The 27,260-nt window shown below is 45.6% G+C and overlaps 2 protein-coding genes across 8 annotated transcripts in view; both read right to left on the bottom strand.

Annotated features, from left to right (window-relative positions):
• arhgap46a (Rho GTPase activating protein 46a) overlaps positions 1-24,818 on the bottom strand; it is a 30,931-nt gene extending 6,113 nt beyond the window's left edge. Inside the window, exons 1-4 of one of the 2 annotated variants that reach the window (XM_069155768.1) lie at positions 24,685-24,818; positions 12,500-13,006; positions 3,001-4,432; positions 11-668 (exon numbers count right to left, since the gene is read on the bottom strand). In XM_069155768.1, the coding sequence (XP_069011869.1) occupies positions 11-668; positions 3,001-4,432; positions 12,500-13,006; positions 24,685-24,698 (2,611 nt within the window). In that variant the 5' untranslated portion in view covers positions 24,699-24,818. The remainder of the gene's footprint in view (positions 1-10; positions 669-3,000; positions 4,433-12,499; positions 13,007-24,684) is intronic. The other variant, XM_069155855.1, reaches the window with a different exon arrangement.
• A 1,061-nt stretch (positions 24,819-25,879) lies between these two features.
• Positions 25,880-27,260, bottom strand: part of sulf2a (sulfatase 2a) — a 47,623-nt gene continuing 46,242 nt past the window's right edge. For all 6 annotated transcript variants that reach the window (XM_069155376.1, XM_069155319.1, XM_069155307.1 and 3 more), the window contains one exon: positions 25,880-27,220. In XM_069155376.1, coding sequence (XP_069011477.1) covers positions 27,190-27,220 — 31 coding nt within the window. In that variant the 3' untranslated portion in view covers positions 25,880-27,189. The remainder of the gene's footprint in view (positions 27,221-27,260) is intronic.

Raw genomic sequence — 27,260 nt, 5'->3', positions numbered from 1 at the left:
GGTGACCCACCCTGTTGCTCAGTCTGAGACTCACATTGCTTGTCGCTGGTGGGCTCCGTGTGTCTCTGGATGTAGCCCTCCAAGTAGCAGCGGAACTTGGGCGACGGGGCAAAGAAGGCCAAGCTGACAGCCATGAGCTCCCAGCCTGCCCCCAAGCTCCTGGGGGTGGAATTGCCTGTGGTCTGCCTCACCAGCTGCACGTAGAGCTCATCGCGCAGACCCGGCATGTCCCAGCACTTGGTGACAATGAGCAGGGCGCAGTGACGGCGGTCGAGACGCGAGGGCCTGTCTCCCATGTAGGCCTGCACCAGCTTGAACATCTCGCAGGCCTCCTTCCTCACGGCGCGGTTGCTGGTGACGAGCATGGGCTTCTTGATGGATCCGCGATTCCACGACAGCATGTTGGCAATGGAGACGCGGCGCCGGAACAGGCCTTGCGTGTGCATGTTGAGGTGCTTGCTGGCCCAGTCCTCCATGCCCGTGTCAGGAGGCGGGGGCTGCCGCAGGGTGGCGTAGGAGAGCTGGTAGGCAGATCCTCCTGCCCCATCACCTCCCTCTCTGTTGTCGTGGTTGGCAGGGGGGCGGTGGGGGCCCAGCGAAGCGGTCCGTCCATCCACCATGCCTTTCTTCCTGCTCTCCAACTGAGCCTGCAGCTCGAGGGTGCCCGCCTGCAGGGGTACAAGAGGGGGGCATGAGGCAGGAGTGCAGCAGAGTTACAAACTGTGTGTGCAGCTGCAGTCTTCACTGTGTCACGCTAAGAGCCGGGGCCGCCTTCTGCCTACTGTGCTCTGCTCTGCAGTGCTGGGACCGACAGGGGAACTGTTGCTAGATCGGCACCTTGATTTCCTAATGCCCAAAAAGAATTGTAACAGGGAAAAAAAATCTCACTCAATCCTCATGAACCCTGGCCTCAGCACGCATAGTGGCACAGCAGTCCTTACTCGTGCCCCTCCCCACATCAGGCTGACCTCCACTGAAAAAGCAAGGCTACGCTCGGCACAAGACCTCCCCGTGATCCCTGCGGTGGAGTTTATGGCCGTAAGGAGTACCTAAGCTCCCTTAACAGAGAAGGCCAGTAACCCAGATATGCTCTTCAAACAGCCAGGAACAACACAGACCTCGAGCCAAAATCAAAGGTCTAATTTACTAATGGAACATAAAACGCATTGACATGTCTTTTCAATAAGATCCTGAGGTTAATATGGAAGTGACGAGTGCCAGGCAAACTGGATTTCAGATTTTGGTTTCTGAGTCATATGAAGTGGATCTGAGGTTTGGATTGGAAAAGAGGTTATATAGTTTGTATAGAACTGATGTTTTTGTTTTGTTTTTTTAAATCAGTGACACAGAAGTCAAGTCCAAAAGATGAAATGCAACAAAGCACATGTTTAACTGTGCAATGAGACACATGCTGTGCAACTTCTACTTTCAGTTCGTTAAACTGCTAAATATATAGTTTATACATGCACTAGCACATGGTGGTAATTTAGTCACAGTGACTGGGACACAACAATAAACAGAGGGAAATGCTCCCAGCTCATAAAGTTAGAGAACCATGTTGTAACAATGGTTAGTTTCTGTGAATCTTAAAAAAAAATTAGATCAAAGGTCTATCAGGGAGAACAGGACAAATCTGGAAAATGTACAGCTACTCATACATCGCAAACTATAATCTATGTGTGTGTGTGTGTGTGTGTGTGTGTGTGTGTGTGTGTGTGTGAGAGCGAGTGAGTGATATAACAGCAGGTCTGAGGAACATTCCAGGACAGACTTAGGGGGCCCGCTCAGTGCGCCTTGGCTGTTGTCTGACATGCAGTACAGTGGTACCAATAAGCCTTGGTACCAGCCCCCCCCCCCCTTATTTCCCTGCCAAACCTGGAGCCATATGGGCCTCAGTAGCCCTCCTTCCTGACCAAGGGAAGCCATGTCCTGAATCTCTCTGGCCTGGCATGGGCCCCAGATGCCCAAGCACAGAGCTGGCATATGAGTATACAGCACCTGCAGTGCAGGGCAGATGGATGGTGGTAAGAGGATGACAGCTATTGCTGGGAATGTGGCCATTACAGTCAGCGGTGCTCAGCCTGTCCACTGTCTTAAATGTCCATGTCATCTTGAGCCACTCAAGACTGGAATGCAAGAAGCATTGATCACAAAATGCTCTGTGTTGTTTTCAAAGAGACAAATTAGCCTTATTGTTTTCATCCCAGAGGTCCCCGTTTCAACGAACATTCATTTTTATAGTGACAGAGAAGGAGCTGGACAGCTTCTGGAAACAACACTATGATATATGGAGATATGGGGCGTGATTCTGTGGAGATTAGAAGAAAGCAGATATGTAGAAATGGCTCCACATGCTGCTACTTATATAAGTGTTTTGAAAAGTCAAACAGTTCTTTAATCTTTGGTCATGTGCACGTTTCGCAATGACTCTTGGCATGAAGATTAACCTTTACCATGTTCAGTTGCCTGTTCCCTTTTCTATTTTAATACTCGAAAAAAAAAAATCAAAGCATAACCACATCTACCGGTTTGACTCGAGTTTTTAAAAATATAATTTGCCCCAATAGTCAAGAGGAAACGTTCTGCTCCGACCAACAATCTGGTCACTTTGCTCACAGCTCTCTGAGGACAAGACACGCTCTACAATTCTAAAGCAGCAGCTAAAAATTCTTACAACACGCAGACGCTTTATTCAAGCAAGACTTGGCCTCATTTGACAGCGAGACAGAATTCTTCTCTAATCTGATAGTGAATCTGCACAGATATCAGTAATCTGAGCTCTACCAGACCAAACAAAGCTGAATCCAAGCAAACTTGCTCAGATAAACAGACCACACAAAAACAGACACAGTTGATCTATCTATCAGACAGGAAAGTATCATAACACTGGATTAGTAAGGATGTATCATCTTACAATCTGTATGTTGTCATAAACAGTAATTTAACTTTTTGCCGTTTGCCTCATACACCCACACACAAACATATTAGGGGTGGGGTTACCTGGGAGGGCGGTCCTGGGGTCTCCGGCGAGGACAGGCTTGCCTGGCTATTTACGCTCATCTCCAAGGTGTCCACCTTTTCGTAGGTCCTTTTTTGCCTCCCTGGTATTTCCAGAGGTGTCAGGGCAGGGTTGCCATAGTTACCGGCCCCTTTCAATGACCTAGGGGCCCCAGTGAGGTCCTCTCGTGATGCGCACCTGCCTGCTGACCCTCCTGCCCCGTACCACCTGAGTGAGTCTGCAGGGGAGCGCGTCCGAGGTACAACGACCCTCTCCCCCATCTCTGGGTCCAGCCCTGCTCTCACCTCCCTCATGGTGTTGGAGCGACTCACCACCTCCCTCATCTCGGCCATCAGCCTCTCATTGAGGGCGCACAGCTCCCCGCTGCTGCCTACTGACCCCGGCCTGCCTCCTGCACCTCCACCAGCTCCCATCCTCCTCCTGCTCTTTCTTCTCAGACTTGGAGAGGGGCCGGTGGAGTAACCAGAGTCTTGATAGTTTGCTGTGGCCTGCGGGGTCGAGGAGGGGAAGTCCTGCGAGGCCTGGCTGCTCTGTCTGCTGTGTCGTGCCTCCATGGCGCGCTGCACAGTGGCCTCCAGAACCCGCCAGTTCTGTTTCTTGTCCAGTGTACTTGGGCCCGGGGTTCCTGGCTCTCTGTCCCTCAACTGGCCTCGAGGATGCTGCAAAGAGTGGGCTTGAGGCTGGGGATGTGGCTGAGGCTGGGTCAAAACAGGGTCCTGCCTGGAGGTAGGGGAGGGAGCACGTGTGGGCACAGGAGAGCCAGACAGTAGCCCCTGTTTGGGGTCTACATTGACCATGTGCTTGATGCACTCCAGACCAGCTGGGCTGTAGTCAGAGGCAGAAGGATTCCTCCTGTGTCTGGATCCTGAGTGAGATGAACCAGGTTGTTGGAGGAGTCGGGGCTTCTGAAGACTATGAGTGGGTGTCAAGCGAGACAGAGGTTGTCCGTTGTACAGGTGGGCCCCCTCTACCTCCATGTCTGTAGGGGGTTCATCATATATGGGACAGTCTGAAACGGGCTCATCATAGATTGGGGCAGTGCAACCATACTGAGGGGAGACGGGGCGTGGTGTGCTGGTCTGTGACCTGTGAAGGAGTGGACTGGGTTGGCTACTGTCTGATGTCACCAAACAAAAGCTGCCGTTGCTGGCTTTTCTCAGGTGATGGGCCTGGCGGGTGTCACCTGCCATTTTGCCAGAAGGGGCAGTCTTATATCCCTGGGTGGAGCTTAAGTGTCCTCCTTGGGCCTTGCTGCTGGAGGGGTGCAGGGTGATGGTATTTGCTTTGCTTTGTGCACTGTGTTGGAGGTGCTGCTGCAGTGTTGGGCTGGGCTGGGTACAGCTCATGCTATTCACCTTCACCAACATGGCTGCCTTTGAACCAGGTACTGGCTGCCATCTTTGAGAAGCATCCCTGAAACAGAGAAAACAAGAGCAGAATGAGATCTGATGCCAATAAAAGTACCAAAGTGTATATATCAAGTCTAAATTACCAGCCAAAAGTCAACAAACAGGACCATAAAAGCACCATCATCGTATACAATCATACACAGGCATGAAGGCTGTGGCTATATTTCATCTATTCTAAAATATCCAAGACTGACGGCGCTGGGAAAATCAGCTGCAATCCACAAATTCTTCTCCAAACATTTCACTGACCTCTGAATACTTCACTCCATTTTTAGTCTGGCAGACGTAATAGCCTTGTCAAAGCCATGAGACAATAACTCCAGTGTGTTGTGCAAACCAAGTGCCCAAAAATACTGACTGACTGAACACAACGCATCTAACCCATCCACAGTTCCTCCCAACATGTGTGACTCAGATGTCTGAAGAACATATTGGGTCATGTTACATCTATATTTTCTGGTATTAGCATGTGCCATCTATATATGGTTGAAAGTTTGCCAGTTGAGTCACTGAATGAACATTTGGGGCTGTAAACCAGCAGACCCCTTGAAAAGAGGATGATCTGAGAGAAGTCAGCGGTTCACAGCTGAGATCTTCACTTGGGTCCAAAAGGTTAATTCTTTCCCTTTCGGTTGAGCGAACAGACCGACTTCAAAACCCAACGGCCCACTACTAATCCCAGCGGTGTAAAAACAATACGCCATCAATCTAGTCACGCTGCTGTGGTCTGGTGCCCTCCACTCTGCTGTCGCCTCATAATCTTCCTTTGCAATCAGGACTTTTCATTCCACAACTGATAAAAAAAAACAACCTTGCCCTCTTCAACCAACGACTGTGTCCAAAGCAGGCGTCATTCCGCATACAAGCATGGACGCATATGGCGCCAAGCCTGAGTGAGACTCGTGTGAAGTCCCTCTGAATATCCGAGCTCAATCGACTTCCTTGCTCACTCAAAAGTCCAAACAGGTAAATAAGTCTGGCGACAGACGAGAGACTTACCTTCCCTGCCTCCAACTTCTACTTAACATTCAGTGGGGTAATTAATTACATAAAAGCTGATCGCCTTATGTCCTGGTAAATCCAAACATAAACACAGATCATTGTTGAGTCAAAACCTGCATTGAAAGGCTTCCCTTTACTAAGAGCACTGGGTCTCAGTTGAGAGTTGGGCTGTAAGGGCAGGAAGAGGACGCAGAGGGAGGAGAGAAAGAGGCGGAGTGACCCCCCCTCTCCCCTCCACATCTCTCTGGAACAATGCTGAAACCATTCCCCTGAGGTCCTCAAGCCAACGGCAAAACTTCCGCTCGTCCACCTAGCTACAGCTCTCTTTCTCAGTCTCTTTCTCTCTGACCCTGCGCTGGCCCCCCCCAACAGAATGAGTCACACCACCTCAGCCGTTTGAATGTAAACAGGCTCTCTACTTCAAACGATTGCTGCAGATTCACCATCCAGGCCCGGGCCTATAAACAGCTGGGTCTCAGCCACCTGGCACAGCACCAGAACAGCCTGCCTCAGCCACCGATGCTGGGAATGCCTCAAGGCCTTTGGCCTCACTGACAACCAATCAGGGCAGTTTACTGGCTGAGTAACGCACTGGCAGACATACACGTGTGAAGACGAGCCGTGATGGATGGGATTCACCCCAAACCACCACTGTTAGTTGTTGCACGCAAGCGTGAGGGTGTATGGTTATACAGGGTGGTCAGGGGGGGTTGATAGGTGACAGCTGTAAACATGAGAAACCACTGTTTGTCCTCTTTGAAACAGTGTGTTTTCTCACTCCGGTCTTGTGAAGCCGGAGGAGGTGGTACCAGTGCTACAAAATCATCTCCACCTCAGCAGCTGACACACAGCTGACTGTTTAGCACCACTTTGCCATGCAAGAACAACTAACACATGAAACATCAAGGCTTTTCTAACATAATTGGACTTCACACATAAAACCACAATAATCAAATTCCCTTCCGTTTTCCTCAAACAAGTCAAACCTTGTTAATCACACATCAAAAAATATCTGGGGTTCATTTGCCAACTGTATAAAAAATGAGTCTGTTCTCTATGTTCCTGGTGGGTGGGTGACCTGCTTTATGAGGTCTGATCCTCACATACTAGTGATCACTACTTCCTGTCTCGTGAGGTCCTCTGGAGGGTTGGAGAGAGGGCTTCCCCATATGAAACACAAACAGGAAATGCCTAATGTAATGTTCACACGCCGCATCCAGGGCGGAAGGAGGGATCATACAGAGCTTTACAAAATGTTTATCTTTATAAATGGGAAATTGTGGATCTTTGGAACCAAGCAGCCCTTTAGAAACTTTGTGTTCAAAAACTTTTTGTTGAAAAATAAGTGTCCTACTAAGTTATTCTTCATTATTCTAGGTCTCGAAGGAGCACCTTGATAGGTCCTGCTCACAGTGTTGTAAGAGAGGGATTTTGTAAAGCTTTGTCTGCCATTGTTCCAGTCAGGCTCAGCAAAGGTCTAGCATGTTCACCCACTGCGGCACTGGCACATTATATGCTGGACGTCTGTTTGTTGCGATGATCATCACGATCGTATGGAGGGCGACATCACACTCCAACAGCGAGGCTGTGCAGCGTCTTCAATCTCTACTCAAAGCCTCTAATCCCATTACACAGCTAGGACAACACTCGGATATCAGTAAAACACAGATCAACTAAATTAAATGTGATCGTAAACCCTGAACCAAGAGAAAGACAAAGATAGTACAATGGTGAGAAACTACAACAGCTACAACAAGCCTATGTGGGCAGACATTTGGTGTTGGTGGTTGTGAAGGGGGAGGAGAGGAGGGGGGGTTTGAGGCGCACAGAGCTACAGAGACAAGAGAGGATGGTGTGAGCATGTATAAATGAGAAGGGGTGGGGATTAGTCGTGGGAGAGTGCAGCGAGGGAATGAGTGGAAAGCTGGAATTCCTCAGGGCTCATTCAGGGGCCTTTGTAGCAGTGTGGGGAGCCTCTCACAATGCATGGCTGTGCCATCGTCAGGGAGACGCCTCCCTCAACGGCAGCAATGGAGATCAAGGAAGGGGAAAATAAAGAGCCATCTTCAACCTCCAGTCAGTCAGGCAAGCAGACATGCTCTTACATAACAGTGAGCAGGCCTGGACTTCATTCTAACTGCAAGGAGAGTTGTTTAGAAAGGGCGTGTTGGCCTGCTCGTAGCCTGGCTGACAGGTGTTAGCTGAAGGAGGGGATTATGGACAGCAATTTATCACACAGGTTAAACAGACATGATAATTACCACTGGGAGTGTACGAACTCTCTCCAGAGTTTTCTGACCCCGTTTCCTATTTTTTTTTGGCTATTTCAATCCGGACATGTGCAAAAAGTACAGGTGGAAACACATCCCTTAAATCTCCCACTGTTTGCAAGCAGATCATTTCTACTTTTCCTTTCGGCACACGTGATTAGACACATACAGGACACATGAACACACTTGTGGCATGCAAACTTATGCGTTTACAAAATCCCTTCATTCAGAGCCATGAGACCTTTAGGAAGACAGAGAAATGTAACACAAAATAAAGTTAGAGGCCCTTTGGAATTGAACGACGTAATCTGATTGGCTTCTCGGGCAACAAATCAACTTAACGGTCAGCAATTTTCAATTAGTCTCGGCAGCTCTGGTGCCTCACGCCTACATACGCAGTTCAAGATCCCACTGTCACTTTTCGGAGTATTCCTGTGGTCAGTTCGTCTCGGTGACCAACTAAATGCTACTAATGGGCGACAGCTGTCAGCAGATGTTCTGCCTCCTTTCTTTCCTGCCTGGAGTAACGGTTGTTGGAAAAACCATCAGCTGAGTCACTGTGCCGGATAGGAATATGGAATTGGACGTTCTGAAATATACCTCCAGGGAATAGTGGGGTCTGACAAACAGGGGTTATTATTAACATTGGCTGGACAGGAAGAGGAAATGAGGTCGCACAGGCCGAGCTTCTGCTACACAAACACCTCAGAACACAGACCAATGGGATCACTGCGATCTGCGTTAAAGGAAGGAAACTGAGAGGACAAAGAGGATTCGCTAAGGACAATGCTACATCCACATCGCCAGTGTTCAAAGCTGATTCTCCTCTCACTTTTGAACAACCTGTAAAAAATTTTTTTTTAAAATGAAGCAGAGCCATTTGAGGCTTGAGGCAAAGCTGGTAGCGTCCTCGTTCCTGTAAGACACCTCCAGAGAGCCAGCTGTCCTGCAACAGCTGAAATGACGCACCACCCTTCTCTGAGCCAAGATGTCTACCAGCTGTGTCTGTCAGTAGCCCCGCAGTCCGACCCAGTGAGGGGTGCTGTGCTGGGTCACAGGGCAGCCACTAGGATCCTTCAGAAGGTAGAGGATGAAGCCAAACCCAACTGGATGCCTGAGACCCGCCTCTGGAATCTGAAAGTGTAGCTGCAACTCTGTCCAATTACAGCACACTCTATATGACTTTATTATAACTGCAGCCTCCTCTCACAAAAACATCTAATAAGAAAACCTGTTACAGTCCGTCTCTAGTCTCAGAAATATGATCCGAAAAATAGCATCATAAAAAAAACAATAATGTTCAATTTGAAATGGGTTCACCTGAAAACTCTTTCAGCTGAAAAACACCATCCCTGAACACTGCAATCAGCTGAGGCAGTCAGAGCAGCCTGCCTGAGGCCGGTTCACATGTGGGGCTATTGGTTCTTCATGAAAACACTAAAAATATTCTTTCACACCACAGCACCAGAGAGAGGAGGCAACTGTAAAATGAGGGTTTCGAGAATATCTAAAATAAAACAATAGAGGTTTTGGACACACGGCTTCAGTGAGACACATAAAACTGTAGCTCTATAATCCTATTCTTCAGACTGCCATGAACTTTGCAATTAGGAGAAATACAGAGTGAATCGTGGGGCGTGTAGAGAAAGAGCTGAGAGGTAAAAACAAAAGCACATTGTCGATGCTACCCAGACCAAAGTACAGGATCACAAGTTCAACTTTTTCATAGAGGAGAAACTTTTCTTATTACAGGCAGACTTAAAACACCATCTGTAAAGATCGGGAAAATGAGCTTACCACATGAGGAGTGGAGAGATAAAACAAGTATTTCCAGTGTGCGTAAAAATGTTGTGGCTACGTCCTCAGAGTGGCGGGAGATGAAAAACATGAGAAGCTTCTGCTCTTGCTGTAAACATACTCACAATGTGAGACTCATTAAAACTTTATCTACCCCATAAGACGCCCCCTCATTTCCTAAATAAACCCATCGGGGAGATCTCCCACATGACAAACAGCCAGTTCCACAAGTATATGGGGGTTTTTTGTTTGGGCTTTTTTATACTTTTGCTTTCAGCAGGATGGGTTCTTTCAAAAGTTCCCTTTAAAAAAAAAAATCCCCAAAATAGAAACAGAAACGAATGACAAAAAATAAAATGTTTTTTTTAGTTTGTCATATCATCAAACTTGTCACTTTTGAGGGCAGGTTTTGATATTTGTCCTTTAGCGTCCCTTAAAATACATCAGACTAAAACAACACCCTTTAACTGAAGTCATTGCACGCTCATAAAACCAGCTGTACTGTTTCCTCTTTGATGTGTAGAAGCTTTGGTATAAGCACACAGAAATAAACACAAACAGAGCGGAGTTCACTTAAGTACTGATATATCGCAAAATCTAAGCTTTTCAGAGGAATCCAAAGCCAGCCAGACAATCAGGAGAGGCAACTTTTAAGTGTGTAATGTCAGTGTGACTGCTTCTCACTGAACGCTGGTGCACTGCTATATCATTACAGGGCCCTAAATGAGAGGGCACGCACAAGTCATTTAGTGTTCCTCTCCATTCAGCATACCTACACTTCCTGCATAGAGAAAGCTCTCGGTTTGACCCTGGGGGGCAACTAGGTTTAAGTGAGGGCCTTTGTTCTTTTTAGTGGTCCATTATAAACCCCAGGCTCGTCCACAGGACAAAACAGTGCTGTGACCCCGATTCGAAGCACCTTGGGTCATTTCCGGGTTGTCTTTGCGGTCCTGTGACTTCAGCAGACTTTTCACATGTACTCAACCTCAGCAGGTCTGTAACTCGCCCACACACAGTGAAGATGGCTGTCCAGAGATCACACACTTTCTACAGTGAAAACCCATGCAGATGTTGCCTGGTTTATGACAGCACACAGAATTATACATGAATTCAAAAGGGGGGTGAAACTTAATATAGATGTTATAAGCTAGTTGGTATGCAGCACCTTTCTGTCCTACATCATGGAAAGAGATCATTTTGCCACGGTTTCCTGCCCAGAACCACGTGTGACTGACATGTTTATCCCTGAAGATGACGGTACTTCCCTGATGAGCTCCACAGGCTTCAAGTACCCAGAAATTCCCAGGACATGTGATAAGACCTGGCCAATGTGTAACAGATTTGGCACTCGGGTATATACGTGTGCTCATATGCCTAATCATGAACAAAGACAAAGAGATATGCTCTTTACACATACATCTCCGGCTAAATTTCACAGAGAAAAAAAAAAAGGAAGGAAAAAAAAAAAAGAACATGTAAAGACATGTCTAAAATAGCTGAGACGATTGAACAACTTTGGGGAACTTTAAACTATCACATACTCAATCAATGGAAGTGAAACAGTTGTGATAGGAAATAGGATCCTTTAAAAAAAAAAAAAAAAAAAAAAAAAAAAATTGACTATTCTCAACAAAAAAAAAACATTTCTATTTTGGGTGAAAAAAACAAGTTAGCTTACCTAAAACCTTTCAGCTATTCATTTCAACTTTCTCCCTCGCTCTCACCCATTGTTCCTTGTCAATATCAATAAAGTGGGCCGGTAACTGAAGACAAGCATGTCTCAGAGTTTGTTTTCATCCATTTTAAGCTGTCACATTCCACCCTCACTGTGCATTTTGTGGTGGTTTCTAATTACCTGTTAAGAGATGGAGGTTGGTGAGAATGTGAAGGGCCATATGGCTGAGTAGGGTATGAAGCCCCTGTGAGCCAAGACTCCTGAACCTTCCTCTGCGGAACACAGCTGGCCATTGTTTTAAGGGGAGACAGAAAAGGTTCTGGGAAAGGTTGAGTCACTGGGGCCGAGTGGGACCCTGTGGGGAGTTTTAATTCTCCCCACACACCAGAAACAATGCAACAAGGCCTCCTGTAGTGTCTTTCAACAGCCATGGCTGACCAATTAGTTCCCCCTCCATCTTTATGTAATACCAAAGGATCAGCGGGTCAGAGGAGAGACCTCCCAATAGCCAAGGTGAGGTACAAGAAGAGACAGGAGAAACTGGAGATCCACAGTCGCGACGGCAGAGCCTCAGACAAATCAGCAGAGTTCGCCATGTTCATAGGCGGCTGGAATGTAGCGGCTCTGCTTGTTATTAACCACAGACAACACTCTCTCACATGCCTCTCCTGCACGCGCATAAGAGGCGTGGCAAGAGGCGCGGCAGTGTTTGATGGCCTCGGGCATAGATTTGTTTAAGGAAAATGGAATGAGCTTTGGAGCAGAGCGGAGCAGGGTGGCAGTGAGCACACAGAAGGACAAGAAGTCGGCCTCTGTGGCCGTGTGCCAGGGGAAACAGAAGTGGCATGTCTGGAATTTGGCTTGGAGGGTAGAGACGGTGGTTTGGATAAGGCCACAACACCAAGCACATGACGGGGTCTCTGAATGACTTACTGTTAGGGCCCGTTCTGCACCACTAACCCTAGCGTGAGGGGAAATGTCGTGCTCTGTAATAGAACTGACCGTTTTCCCCATTTGGTAGCGATTTGCTGAAATGGCTGAGCACGGTTCACAGGCAATCGTATGGAAACACGGGACATATGGAATGTTCGGATAAGTGAGAATGAAAACAAAACAGCAGCTTGAGTTCGGCCCGAGTGGTCAAAAGTCAACATAATCCTGCAAATTCTCACAGCAGAAGCATTTGAAAGTATTTACAACTCACTATGGCACATGCCGCAATTACCATCACATTTCTCCACTTTTCTCCTGGTAATATCATCCACATTAAGCACAGTTCTCTTTGCAGGTTTACTGTGGGGGCTTCTGAAGGTTTGGTCGGGCTTACCTCTGTGGGTCTTTGCTGCCATCTGTGCTGTATTCGGTGCTGCTTCCATCTCCCTGTGATCTGCTGTCCACTGCCGGGTCCAGCTCAGGGTTAGCGGTCTCCTCATTGGGATCCGGGGCTCTGGGGACAAGGCTGTCTCCGTCCTGCTCAGGCAGAGGGGTGCCACGGCCCTGGCTCCCTACACTGCTGATACTCCCTGTGGTCCCGTGGTGGTGCCGCTCCACGCCCCCTCCAGCCCGCTTGGACTCACTGCATCGCTTCATGGCCTGGAGCTGGGAGAGAGGCACTATATCGGCTCCCTGGGGTCGATGCCAGACTGTACGGCGCCCAGTGGAGTTGTAGTAGTAGAAGCGGCCACTGTGGGGGTCAAACAACTCCCACCACTGGTTACCGTCTGCCTGGCGAACAGGAACGCCTGATGGGGGATCCCAGCCGCATTCGCCAGTGGTCAAATTCACATACATACGCTCACGGGAGCGTGGCTCCAGGATCTCCACCCAATCAGAGCTGAATGAGAAGAAACAAGGCGAAGTGAAAGGTGTTATTTACAGCTGAAAACGGCAACAGATTTTTCACCAACAGGATACGATGATGCATTAGAAGCCACAGTCACGCCTGAGTACTAATGAACTCGACAAGCAGTAAACAACTCACACTGTTTGACAGACTGAGAGGTTCAAAAATGCCCACTTGGCCAGATGGAGAGAGTGTTAATGTTTGTGTTCCCTACATGTATCCATCTGTGTATGTGTGTGTGTGTGTGTGTGGGTGGTGATGTCATCTCGAGGCAATAGAGCGGCAGAAATGATAGTGTGTGTGTCCTGACTAAGGAGACAGGTGGACACGCTCAGCGAGACACCAGGCATGGAGTCAGCAGGGCCCAAAGAGAACCATACGCTCCGAGTGCTACTAACGCAAAAACCACAGAGCTTAACTACAATCACAGGGTGACAACAGCCAGCTCAGCACAATACACACAGACAACAGAAAAGAGACAGAGGAGAGAGGAGGTGCAAAAAAAATAGAGACAGAGAAAGAGCGAGAGCGAGAGAGAGAGAGAGAGAGAGAGAGAGAGAGAGAGAAAAAGACAACCCAGTTTGCAGAAAAGTACCGAGGCAAAAAGGCTCAGAGATGGAAAACCGCTTACACAATTAGATCATGAACTAAATTTCAAATAAATTATAGGACACTATGTGTGCTGAACAAAGTGAGTGGCATTGAAACGCTATAGAATATGATTACGTCACATTACGGCCATGGGCTATAGCTACCTACATAAAATCAGGGTCAATAAATACATGTGACAAATAAGCAAGGACTGCAGCTTGCTGCTGCTGCTATCTATCCAGGTCATGCTACTACCTTTTAGTGGGCTCAGTTTATGTCTCCTTTGATCTAGTTCTCTAAGGGTGGCCTTAACTGTGCCAGCAAATCCACGTGGGAACAGGAACAACGTAAAAAGACAGGAAGAGTCCTTTACCAAGGCTCAGCAACACAGTAGACATTTAGCTCAGAGCCAAAATATCCAATAAATTACAAGGCTCCTTTCTTTTCTCTGGTAATGACCACTTGAGGGTCCTGGCAATAGATCCTGTCTATTCTTTAGTATCCCACCCAACTCTAGCCTAGTATCCAGAGAAAAAGTACCAGTGGGGAGGAATTAGTGTCACCAGAACCGTCTAGAGGTTTGGATGTTTTCCCAGCTTTCTCAAGACAGAAAAGCTTTTCTTCTTCCCCGTTATGTTTGTTTGCGGTACGAGCCTGCAGGCTACCTGGGATGATCAGAAGGGGCAAGAAGCTTAGCATAGATAAGAAAGCCTACCATGTCCACCAAATACCCACATTCGTTCTCCGTGTGTCTGCCAAATCAACCCTGTGTGTGCACCCCGGCCTCAGAAATAGACACAGAGGAGTGTCGTGCCAGTGAGCTCTGCCAGATCTACAATGTCACCCTGTTGGCTCCAACTCACTGGGAACAACAGCTGTTTTCTGTTTTAACTGCAAAGCCTTGAGTTACACTGCTGTACCTGTTCATCAAGCATAACGTATCGATCTGTATCCCTTTCATGCGCTGCCAGCAGGAGCCACAGGCTCTCTACACCTCGATTTAACAGCCCGGTAAACAGAGAAAGAGCATGGGAAGAATATAGGAGCCCTTCACATACTGTTTACCCATGTGACCCACTGCTCTATGCTGGGAGGCCATCTGGTCCAATCCCTCACACCAGGCAAGAAGCCCTGACCTTAGAGGACTCAACATGGCAGGGTGTTTTTAAAAAAAAAAAAATTTTATACTCTACATGCAGTGATAAGACAAGGAAATTTGAAGGAAAAAGGGTACCTGACTGTCCAAAATATGTTGGTTTGTTGTTGCAGGGCTTAAATGCAGCAGGGTAATGTTTGCAGTCTGACTTCTCACAAAGACAAGAGGATCCACAATGAGGCCCGGCTATTAGAAGATGACTCTCAGACTGATTAGATCCGCAACACTTAACGGGCGGGACGTTCAGCAAATAATGGGGCATTCAAAGCGGAGGCCAAACAGTCAATACCACCCCACACATACCAGAGCCTTCATCCTTTTAGTGCTCCCGGCCTCAAAAAGAGGCGTTCCTTCCCACACTGAGAAACTGATCTGCGCAGGCTGCGTTCCCTGTTATTCAGCCCTGTGTTTGTCATCACTCATTCTAAATGCAGTGTTTGTATCTGAATTAAAAACAAAAACAACTCTTCATGGACTTAAGTCATGAACATCAAGTAAAAGAAAGCTGAGGCTCTGCCTCCCACTCCCAAATCCAACATACTGAAATATTTCCCACACACCCCAGCAGGAGACCAGTGTTTGAGGGTCTACCGTGGAGGCCACAGCTGACGAGTTTAGCAGCACGGGGTGTTGCGCTCGCACGAGGGCTGTTCCCTTTGGGTAAATAAACAGCAATTTGAGCTGAGAGCGAGCCTGCTGGGCTCTGTTGACACGACCTGATAAGCAGGAAGACGGGCTGGTGTGCAGGTTCCGAATTCACTTTTGGTAAAACACAAGAGACACGTTGGTTTGTCTAACACAGAGGTTCCCAAACATTTCAGGCCGTGTAACCGCTGTGCACCAAACTACCACTTCTCACCACAGATACCAACAATGTTTTATCATGAAATAAAATTCATTGATTTAACAGCAAAATAGAGCAAAGAATGTATTAATGCGAATCCTCACAAAGATCAGTGAAAATCAGCAGAAGAGGCGCCTAGAAACAGCGATGTGTGGCCGGCAGCTCTCGCTCTTGACTGCCGACTCCTCTGCAGCATTGAGAGGTTCGTCTAATCCCGTCAGGTGACGCTTTGTCTCTTATCTTTTGTCTGTTTTTCACACCTTGTAGTCATTTTAAAGTGCCACTCGTTTCAAAGTCATCAACTGAGGAGTCAAGAGTCTGACCGGGTCGAGCTGAAATTAGCATTATGCTATGTCTGCCTAAGCACAGGCAATTTTTATTTATAAAATATTCACGATTAACGACAAATGCTTCCATCATTGTAATGTGATGGGTATATATAATCACTGTTGCTTTTAATAAAATGAACTGAAATGACTTTTTCTGTGTGTTCCTCACACCAAACGTTTAGGAATAAATGTTCTCATACAAATAAGACTCGTCTTCTTTAAGATATAGAACGAAGGTCAAAACACTTTGATTTCTTTACATTTAAAATGAAAATCATTCATTTATCCTCACCATATTAAAACTGTCATGACTATCAAAAGGAGATAACAGTGACTCATTTGCATGAGGTGGATTAACAAAAATATAAATGAGCAGGATAGCCACGTTCTTTGTAAAAACCTGTGTACTGTATGGGTGTACTGTATCTGATACCTTGTAAATTAAACTCAGGCGATCCCCTGACTTGAGAAGCAGACATAAAAGTATAGTGCAGCGCTCCAAAGGCAATCTGCTCCACGCTGCAAATGTTCATAAAAGGTCTGGAATGCAGTCTGCACCAGTTCAGCGGAGTTTAGCTCAACACAGGTTTTATATTGATCTAAAATTAACTTGCAACACACATGGTCCTGTGACTGAAGCACACAGCACCTGATTTACCTCTGGGGGAAACTCAATCTAATTGAGCCAGACCTGTATGCCAGAGGACTCATGTTCCGGGTTTGTGCAGTCCTAAACCAGCAATTCACTGCCTTCAGTAAACACGCAAACATAGACGATTGGAGAGCAGCTGGATTTTACAGACTTTAGGATGGCACAAGCCTTAATAAATATGAACTTTTTTATTTTTTTTTTATTTTCGGGACCTATTTTTCCAAGTAGTATCGCTCACTGAGAATTTGCATTACTTCTACATTTAACATACTGTTTCACTGAACTTTTGATCACCCAACAGAGTTGGTCTAAGGTCTAAAAGATATGAAAACTAAAGTGTGAAAATGCCGTGTCCTTTTTACTCTCGTGTCTAATAACACACTCTGTGCTCTCCCATGGTACACAGGGTCTCTGTCTCCCATTTGGGTCAAGGAAACACTGCAGCAGCCCAATGTTACTCCACAGCCACTAGAAATGAAGCTCGTTCAATTGTGAGAAGAAAAAAAAAAAAAAATCAAAAAAAAAATCTGTACAAACAGAGCTCACCACTGAGACCAAGAGGCCAAAACTGACAAACACACCTTCTTGACCGTCATGTAACTCCCAGTCATAATGAGCCAACGGCTTTCTGAAGGAGAAATACTGTGTCCATCATCCACAATTTATAGTCAGCTCCAAAAATAACTAAAGCTGAGAGCAGTTTCCCAGAGAGGGGAAACAACAGAATACAGCTCATGGAATCTGACCCATTGTTCAAAGCCAACGCCACAGTGTAAATGGCACGTTTCCCAGCAGCGGTAAACATAGAGGGCTGGACAATACATTCACTAGAAATAGGGCAACAAGCAACCTTGTATCATTGTCCTCCAACTCAAATACCAGTGTGGTTGTTGATTTCACCAAAAAGATAAACTATACAGCGAAAAGAATAGATTGTTTTCTCTGGGTAGCAGAGTTTAGGCTAAACTATAGCAGCAGTGTTTTATCAGATAATGTAGTAACGGCTAAAGTGGCATTGTTGCATTCCTGATCAACAAGACAGATCACCTTCAGAAACTGAGCTAAATGGGAGTATTACTGAATTAATTTATCCATAAACTTGTTTATGTGAGATAATACACAAAACTAGCAACCCAGTTAAGCTCCCATTGATATCTCCGTACTCTTGTAAGGTAACCGCTAAACCTTTTTCAACAACAGACTATTCTAAGCTGCTGCCTGTGACTGTCCCTTGTGGACTGAGGCAGGCGGGCTTCTCACACAGGGCCTGCCATTCATCCAGGAAACCTTAGCACTGCTGTCACCGGGCAGCAACAAGTGCCAAGGTCCACCCTGGTGTATTTACAGACCTTCGACTTCCTATTTAGAGACATAAAACATTCTTTCTCCTCAGATACTGGCTTAAAAATAAATCAGCACTCTGAGGAAAGGAAGGAATTGTAAAAAAAAAAGAAGAAAAAAAAAAAAGAAATCATCAAACCGTACAGACACAAAACGATTAAAAATGAAGAAACGTTGAGAAATCACTGGCAATTTGCTCACGCAGAACAAGCAGAGGCCTGTACCTCAATATAATACAAGGAGTAATCCACCTAAAGCAGACTTCGGTTTGGTTTTGTATAAACCATGTACAAAGTCTATTCAGCGTGGCTGCTAGGCAACCTGCTTATCTAAATATTGTAAAACAAGACCGGGGACATAGATCGACTACTGAGTGCTTTGGCAGCAGTTCCAGTAGCTGTGACTAACGCAGCGCGTAACCGTAAACCTGGCATGCCGAGCACTGCTGTGGCCACGATCCGGTTTTCTGGCGTGAAGAGGGCCGCAGCTCTAGCGTGTGTAACCCTATCAGCAGCACCCCAAAGACAAAACTGCACTGAAACAAAACCACTTAAAAGGTCTCGCATTACATCAATTCTGATTTCCATTTCTTTTTCGGTTCAATAAGGGAGGTCTAATTTCTATATAAAAACTGTGAACGTGTCAAAACGCTCAATCCGTGGAGAAATTTACATAGCCCGTATTCAGCAACCGTGCTGTTTGGACCTCTTCAATTTTGTGAAATCACAAACTAACGTTTATCTCGTATGTCCGACCTCAGTGAAGCTTCCTGTCAGACAATTAATGTGGAAGACAACACAATGCGGTTGTTCCATTGAGGAGCAAGTCGGCAACAAAACCGACGAAAACCCGTGATGAGTCATTCAGAAAAGCGTCTACTAAACAGAACAGAGGGTCACTGATATCAATGCGCCTTAAAAATACAAACCCAAAATAGCCTGTTTTTTGGTAGAGCTCCAGAGAGAAACTGATAAGAGATGTAAAACTATGTAGTGGTGTTTTTTTGGTTCTTAAAAAACACAAAATATCTTATGGATATCAAGATGAAATCAAACACCGGCAAAAGAGTAAAATGAGGGGCGTTTAAAATATATACAGCAGATATATCAGTTTGCCTACTTTGTATCTAGTAACAACAAAATAAATATTTTAGGGTTAAAAAAAAAAAAAAGATATTAATCTCACAAAAACTAGGTGACAATGATAACTCGGCTACCTACTGCTCATTAATGCAGATGACATGCAACGTTCTCCTTATAAAAAGCAGATTTCAGCTCTTACAGAGGTGTAGGTTTGGTTCCTAAACGCCTCCAGTGAACAAAATGTTTCTGTTGGAAACAGACGAGGTGTGTACGGCTCGTCACAGTGCCGGATGTGGGAGTGTGCTTCCACGCTGCACCCAGAACAATCGCAGGGAGAGTGCACATGTTTGAGATGACAGAAAATAATCCCGCACCTGTCACTCAAACAGTCTTTGGCCCCTTTTGTTTAACACCTCCCATTCCCGCTGTGTCACCAGAGTCAGAGGTCAGGGGAAAAAAAAAACAACCTCACGGCACAATCGGGCCGTGTGTGCTGCATAGAATTTACCAAACAGGCTGGCACATGGGCCGCTCCCTCTGTGGTAGAGCGATGTAGGTCTGAGAGCTCAGTAGCCCTCATAAACGTTAACGCTCGGGGTTTGAATGCTGTTTGCTTATCTTGTTCTGTGACTTTAACAGTGATGTTTTGTAAATGAAACTCACGGGGCTGCACGCTGCCCGTCTTGTTTACTCTTCGGCCCATTGTTTGAATTACAACCGATTTATTCATTATTCCAGAAACTCGACACTTGTGTTACATATTCCGACAATGTATTCTTCTGTAGGTTATTGCTACTGCTACTCAAAAGTGTGGAAAAATCAACGGACAAGAACTTTCGGTGACTGACGAGACCCTCGACAGATGACCGTATAATTTGTCTTACCAAGGGGGACTTTCAAAAGCCTGCTTACTTTTCAGACAGCGTTCACAAAAACCTGAGATAAATTTTGAACAGCTTCAAATGGGTCAATATCTTTCCTCTGGACTTCAAACCTCCTCCGCTTTCCTCTCTTCCTCCCAAACGTCAACAGCAGTTGTCAGTGTCCATTCCTCACTCACCGTGTGCTGACATTGGCAAACAAGTTCGGGGGTCGTCTTTCAGGGCCAGACACGTGAGGCACTATAGAGCCGGCCTTATGCGAGAGGACCCAGGCACCAAGGTGGCCGGTTGCCAAGGAGGGGGGAGAAGGGCGGTTGGGGGGGGGGGAGAGGTAAAGCACTTTAAGACCAAACAGCCGGGCAGCCACATCCCTGGCAGAGAGAACTAAGCTCGCATAGAGGGATAAAGATGAAGAGAGGCGTGGACTCCTCCAGAGCTCCCCCGTCGACGGATTCACCTCTACACAGTCCTGCACGGTCCGTATAGGGTGCTAACAAGCTGTTGATATTGGGCGTGATGCTGCGGAGTCCCATCGTATGCACATATATGCAAACAAATTCCTGTAAACTCAAGCCCAGAAATTCTGCAGCAACCCTTTCACAAGGAAATGTCATCATCACCCAGTAAAGAGCAGTAAATATACTTCCAGTGAACGTTTTGCCTGGTATTGCCTGAGAAAAGTCTGATTGGCATTTCTGAGTCACTAAAATGAAACGTGAAACCGCAAGAACCAGACGGTCCGGTTTGGTCAGTGCCGTATACCCGGCTTGCGCCAACTAATCTGAACACCGGGTCCGTTTTAAAAACCTGGTAAAGTGTATTTTGGGCGTTTGCACCTTGTCAATTTGTATTGTGTTTTCAGCACAAAGGAAAACAACGGACATCGTCGACTACTTGTGAAATACGAGCACATGCACATATCGATCTGATAGAAAAGTCTGAAAAAAAAGAAGAATTTTTGCTGCAGTAGCAAACAGTTTCTTATCAAACAAGTCTGTCAGCTCTCTGGGAATAGAAAGAAATCAGGTACCCAGGTGACAAGAATTCCCTGTGATGACTTAGTCATATGCATCACAAAGCCTGTAAAATGCACCCCTATTCTGAAGCCTGTGATCAACCAGAACAATGCAGACTATTGTCAGATCTACAGGCAGACTTCATTCAACGAGAACTCTCTGTGTTGCCTCCACACAGGGGAGCTCAGCCAATCAGCCACGTCGGGGAGGAGCTTTGGACATGTAGAGGAGGTCTGGGGTGACCTCCTTCAACAGCTGCCCTAATCCAGAACTAGAGACGGTTTCCCTTCTCCATTGGCACTGGATTAGACCGGATCTCACAAGGTCGCTCAGCCACCTTCATGCAAGGCCAGTTTTTCCCATGCTGCTTTCCAACTAGCAATTTTACATGGCCTAAGTGAATGCGTTCCTGTCAAAATGTTCACCCCCACTGCAACAAACTGATTCTTCATGAGACGCGAGATAAAAGTGCCTACCTCACCGCCGCTTCCAGGACAACATTTTTGTGTTGGCGGTTGAATGTTCCTTCCGATACCCTGGCTGTAATCCGCCTACAAACTAAATGCAGAGAAACAACGCTCTGCACTTTCTGTATGGAGAGTATTGTCTCGTCCCGCCATCTTGCCTTCTCCCACGGATGGCGCAGCTTTCAGCAGAAACGCTGGGAACTTCCGGCCCCTTCACTACTCTGCTCAACAGTCACCGTGTGTCTGAGATCCCACTCACCAACGGGGTCAGTAAACTCCCTTTTATAGGGGAAAGCCTGACCAAACAGAAGTCCCTGTCCTTCCTAAAATCCACCCCTTCCCTTATTTGAAGAACATATGCGAACTTTTCAGGTCAGATAAGACTTTGGACGAGAGTGAACATGTGCAGGAGAGGCTGAGGACGGGATCAGTGTGTTTACCACATACAGGACGGCCTTTCTGGCCAGCACACCAGCTGTCGGAGCTGGAACAATGAGGTCACTTGTCCAAACCAGAGAAAAAAAAATGAATGAACCTATTAGGACATAATTGTGCTTAATAACCCTAAATATTAATTATCCGAACTCAATATTGTAAAACATGTATGTTATAAATGAATGTGTTCTGCACGGCCTTTTAAATATATACTCAAGCATTCAACGTCTGTGCGCCGCCAACACAACATTTCCATCAGTAGCTGACCCGTTTGCCTACCACCAGTAGCAGTTTGTAACTTCATTTTGAGTAGAGTCACACCATCCCCCCCCCCCCACCGCACCCCACCGATTCCTCCCCTGCTGACATGACAAACGAGGCCCGAGTCTAATCCCGAAGCAGAGTTACAGGGTGAGAGGGTTAGTGGCGGGCCAAGGAGCCACACACAGGAAAGAAACGTCCAGATTGTCCTGTAGAGGAAGTGAAGGTGCAGACGGCAGGCTCTCTCGGATTAGAAATGCAGAGCAGCCTGGTGGAGATGTTGACGCTGGGTCTACGTGGGCCTAAAGGGGGAAGTGGATTAAAATTTAAGAGGCCATCGCAGCGGATCAACACGGAGGGGCAGATTAATATGTTCCTAATAACAACAGACATTAAGGTTGTGGTAGAGTGATGTTGTATTTCAGAGGAAGAACATTTCTGGATGTCAGCATGTTTCATCCATGTTACACTTCTGTTTTTTTGTGTGTATTGTGTCGTTTTCACGTGGACCTCATTTATGTTTTGCATTGAAACATCTTACTAACACTACATGAACCTGTTCAACTCATCCTTACAGCTTATCTGAACGTGCCACAGGTTATTATACCCTGTAAATGCTAATGAGTGGTGATCAGCACTCTTCGCATCAGGCTCAACCTAGTGTGGGCCAGGAAGTTGAATCAGCCTTTAATCCGCATAGAGGGAAGGCTCAAAATGTTGGGGGTTGTACAGGTACAGATAAATGCGTTTGGGCAAATCACCTTAACCTCCCTCCCGTGTGTTACTGTGGCAGGACAAACAGAATCAGATGAAAAGTGTGTTTTGAGTGTTAAGAGCAAAAGAGTGAAAGGACATGACCAGGATTACAGTACAGGAAAGAAGGGGGTGAAAGCAAGAACATTTGGCTTGATGCTGTGTGTCTAAAAACTCATCCAATCACAGTAATTGTAAGATTTCCATGTCACAACCCAATGAGCTGTTACCATTAAGGCACAAGCTTCAAAATCAAGAGGAAAATGAACTTGTCTATTGCCAGATCCTCCGTAGGATGGACATCCGGTGCTGTCTTTATCAAAAGACCCAATGTTGATTGATTCTGTTGTGGTAAAGGTAGGTGGGGGGGTCCTCTTTTGTCTTCAGACAGTCTTCTTTACTAGGGTAAAGAGTGAGACAACATCCTATTGTGATTCCTGCTCCTCACAATGACAAGCTCATGAACAGAAGAGAAGTTTCAGGAGGCACCAACACCACATGGACTATTGTCTTCTGCCATCTTGCCTCCTCTGTCTGTGATGTTGTGATAAGACAGAAGATACAACGCTGGACAGATAAGAGAAGTTTACAGTACGGTTGCAAAAAAAAAAAAAAAACGGCCTATTTTCAATAGCTATTAATTTGTCGATTATTTTCTCGATCGACTGATTAGATGTCCGATCTTTAAAATGTCAGAAAATGGCGAAAGACCTTTCGTCCGACTAATCAATTAATCGTTGCAGCTTTACTTTACACATCTGCAGAAAGCAACGCCATGTAAATTCTCCCAACAGTCGTCAGATGGACACCAGCTGGGCAGGGAGGCACCCAGGAAGTCAGGTTGGCGTGCCAAGCCAAACTAACAGCTCCGGGCTATATGAACTACATCTGACTGAAGGGATTGCTTGTCAGACGGCCTATGTGGCACAGCACTCAACAACACATGTGGGAGGAGGAATACAAGACATCAAAGGCTCTCATAACTCAAAATTTCTGCCATCAAGTTTGAACTACATGAAGGCGCTGAAGAATCTCCATCTGAGCTGTGTTGCTGTTGAAGGAAAAATATCGAGGCTTACCCTGCACATCTCGGTAGCTTTAAAATAGACTGCGGGGATTAAAGCACGCCTGCCTCAAGCAGCCCAGCAAAGTTTTAATGCACATCTGCAGTCAAAGCAGACGGTGAAGAGACCCGACATGTGGAGATCAAACCAGTGGCTAAAGAAAGCAAAGGGCCACCAGTCAAAATGAGAGAAACAAATGGGACTGTGGAACATTTGCCCTCAGTTTAGGTTACCGGTCTTTTAACCACAGCAAAGAGAGAAGTTACCCCCAGAGCCAATTTGTGGACGAGTTGAAAGCAACATCCAAAGATGGGGTGCTGCTGCTGGTGGTGACAGAAAAACGAAGAAAGTTCAGCTTTAAAGTCCCAGTGCAGCTGCTTGAGGCTGTGGCTGATTAAACAAATCGTAAAACGTAGCTTTAAGTGTCAAACAACAGCTTCGAGCTAACGAGCTACAAAATAATTAGCATTGTTTGTAAATTGTAGGTTAAATGTGCAGTAAATAAAGGAGCAACAGAACTAGACGTGAATTTCAGACCGCTTTAACGACGCTTTACATCAAATAACTTTTTTTTTTTTCTTTTTTTTTTTTTCCATTTACGCACTTTAAAACATGCGAGGTTTAAAAGTATCTACAGGTACTTGAGTGAAGTGGTCGTGTCCACTTGTCTCGTCTCTGTCCCCCGGAGAGCTGTCGGTGATTAAAAAAAAGAGGCAACGCCGCTTCGGCTTCGAAACTTTCTTTACTTCAGTTTGTACCGCTTTACAAAAAAAAACAAAATTAAAAAGTTCGCTTACCTTGTCCCGGCCATTTTCTTCACATTGTAAACGAGGTGCGATTTAAAGTGGAAAACTCTGTTCTGTAGCTGCTTTCGGTTGTAGAGGTTCGTTTTTAGTGAGCGGTCCGAGGGGGAGAGTGCGTAACAGGACGGTCCTCCGCTGGTGAATCCGAGATGGAGTCTCCGCCTCTGCACGTGAGTCATAGGTTGCTGGGATGAGGGGGTCACCCGGTCTACCCCCCCCCCCCCCCCCCCCCCCCCCCCCTCCTCTACTCCACACACACACACACACACACACACCCCATCCCAAAAGCAGTGCACTGGCCGTCTGGGGCCAAACCAGAAACAAAACATTTGGCTGAAACAAAGCGGAGGGAAAAAGTGTAAAACTTATGCTATCGCATCAGAGGGGACATCGCTGTCTGACAACTTCTCTTAGAACGAGATACATAACTTCACGTAGTTTTTTTTTTTTTTTTTTTTTTTTTAATTTTTATGGATGTTACAAAAAGCCGATTGCTGCTTTTAGCAACCTAGTTTTTTTTTGTTTGTTTTGTTGGTAAATGGGCTTTTAAAATAGCAAAAGCAGAAGCACACTGTTGCTGAGCGACACAATACAGATAATGTGCATTATTTAAATGAATAGTTGAATATCATGTGTAAGAGGTATTCAAGTGCTTTACTTAAGTAATTTGGAGGTATATTGTTTCCACTGGATAGGAAAAGTATGAAAAAAAAACGTGTTATTGAATCAAAAAGTAAGAAGTAACTAAAGCTGTTAGAAAAATGTAGTGGAGTAGAAGTGTATAACAGCATCAAATTTAAATACTAAAGTAAAGTACTTCGCATTTGTACTTAAGTACAGTGCTTGAGTAAATGTAATTACATTTCACCTCTGATATCATGGATATAATGTGCTCATTAGGACTCAGCCAGTCAGAGAGTTGAGGACCTCAACTATCTGACATAAGTAGCTGTTTCCACTTGTAATTGTAGTGAACTGTAAGTTAAGTAGGCCGATCATGTAACCTGATAGCCTGTAGAAAAGCAGACAGAGACACCTGCTGGACAGCAAAACAAGTAAACCACCCTGTGATTTCAGAATAAAAGTCGGGTCATATTTATGGTCAAACAACACTTTATTCACAATTACTATCAGCAATCAGGTCTATGGAAATATTTGCTAAAAAAAAAAAAAAAAAAAAAAAAAAAAAAAAAAAAAAAAAAAAGATCAAAGAAGCTAACAAAAGCAGGTAGCTAAACTTCACATCAATAATTATTACACGGTTGTGTTTTTCCTCCGGCACAGAGTAAACTATATCCATTATTGTACATGGCGTATCGCTTCACAGTGAACCCTTTAAGTGCTTTTCTGATGTAAATAAGGTAAGGACAAGCATACAAATCGCGGGCAATAAAATTTCTTGAGCTACTTTTCTTCCTATAAGTTCATTTTGTCAACTCATATCATACAATGAGGTCTGCCTCTTCAGTATTATAAAAAATATTGTAAACATTTATATTAATTGCACAACATACATTCAAATACATACTGTACTGTACAGCAAGATTTTACTTCTGTATTGTTATCCTGTAGCACCATGTAAAGCAAGCTGAACAAACTATTTGGATACTTCTACATTGTGGTACTGACAATACAAAGGAGTAAAATGGCGTTCACTAATGACACATTCTGTCAAATATTCTGGAGGATTGTATCACTGTGACATAGTGGACACTCTAAGCCTGTTCAGGGTCATGAAGGGACCAACACTAAGGTCTGTGTATAGGGTCGAATCATTGCAGGCAAACTCCTGTCACCTTCCATCTCACAGCTGTAGAAGATGATGCTTCATAAAGGACATTCATCAGTGTTAAGATCAACTATAATACAAACGATTATGGCAAAAAGTCAGATGCAGTTGGTCGTTATAAAGTTCATATTACCTCCATGTGCAGACACGTTGGTGCAGAGAAAGAATACATGTCTTACAGTTACGAGTGCTAATTATTTAGTTAATTAGCATGTGCCACAGGGACATCATGAGGCCATGACATCATTGTGTAGCAGCAGAGTTGACATATAACTCATCATGTTTCCAGCCGGTCCCATACAACATGAAAGAAAGCTGATTAAAGCTGATAAACTGTATATTATCTACAAGCATTACTGCGAGATAGAATGCTTCACAGACATCAAACTGCCTCACTTGATTTACAGCATCCTGTGGATGTTAACAATCCTGACAGCTGGGGGTAACAGAAGGTGTAACTGGGTATGTCATGTGTTCAAAAGTAGACAGCTGTGGAATCCTTAAGCTTCCTCTCAGCCTTGGTATCTCCTCTACCTGGGCGAAGGCTACAACGAGCAGCTCTCTCAAAAATTAATCCCAGATTAGAGAAGAGTAGTATCTCAGGTTATGGTCCATCGAAGTGTGGTCAAGGTCCTTGAGTTTGCCTGCACTCCTCATTCTCCTTCCTACACTGGAGGAGGCCGATGTGGTCGGTTGTGGGATGCAGGTGGTTAACCAACCCACCCTTCCCAAATCTGCCCTCTGTGCAGGGGAAACAAACACTGTAAGTTAAATGTGCCAC

This window comes from Embiotoca jacksoni, unplaced genomic scaffold (assembly GCF_022577435.1).
Source record: "Embiotoca jacksoni isolate LCO1_2020_lvr unplaced genomic scaffold, fEmbJac1.0.p SCAF_1, whole genome shotgun sequence".
In the NCBI taxonomy this organism is placed as follows: Eukaryota; Metazoa; Chordata; class Actinopteri; family Embiotocidae; genus Embiotoca; species Embiotoca jacksoni.
This window is presented reverse-complemented; position numbering and strand designations above follow the sequence as displayed.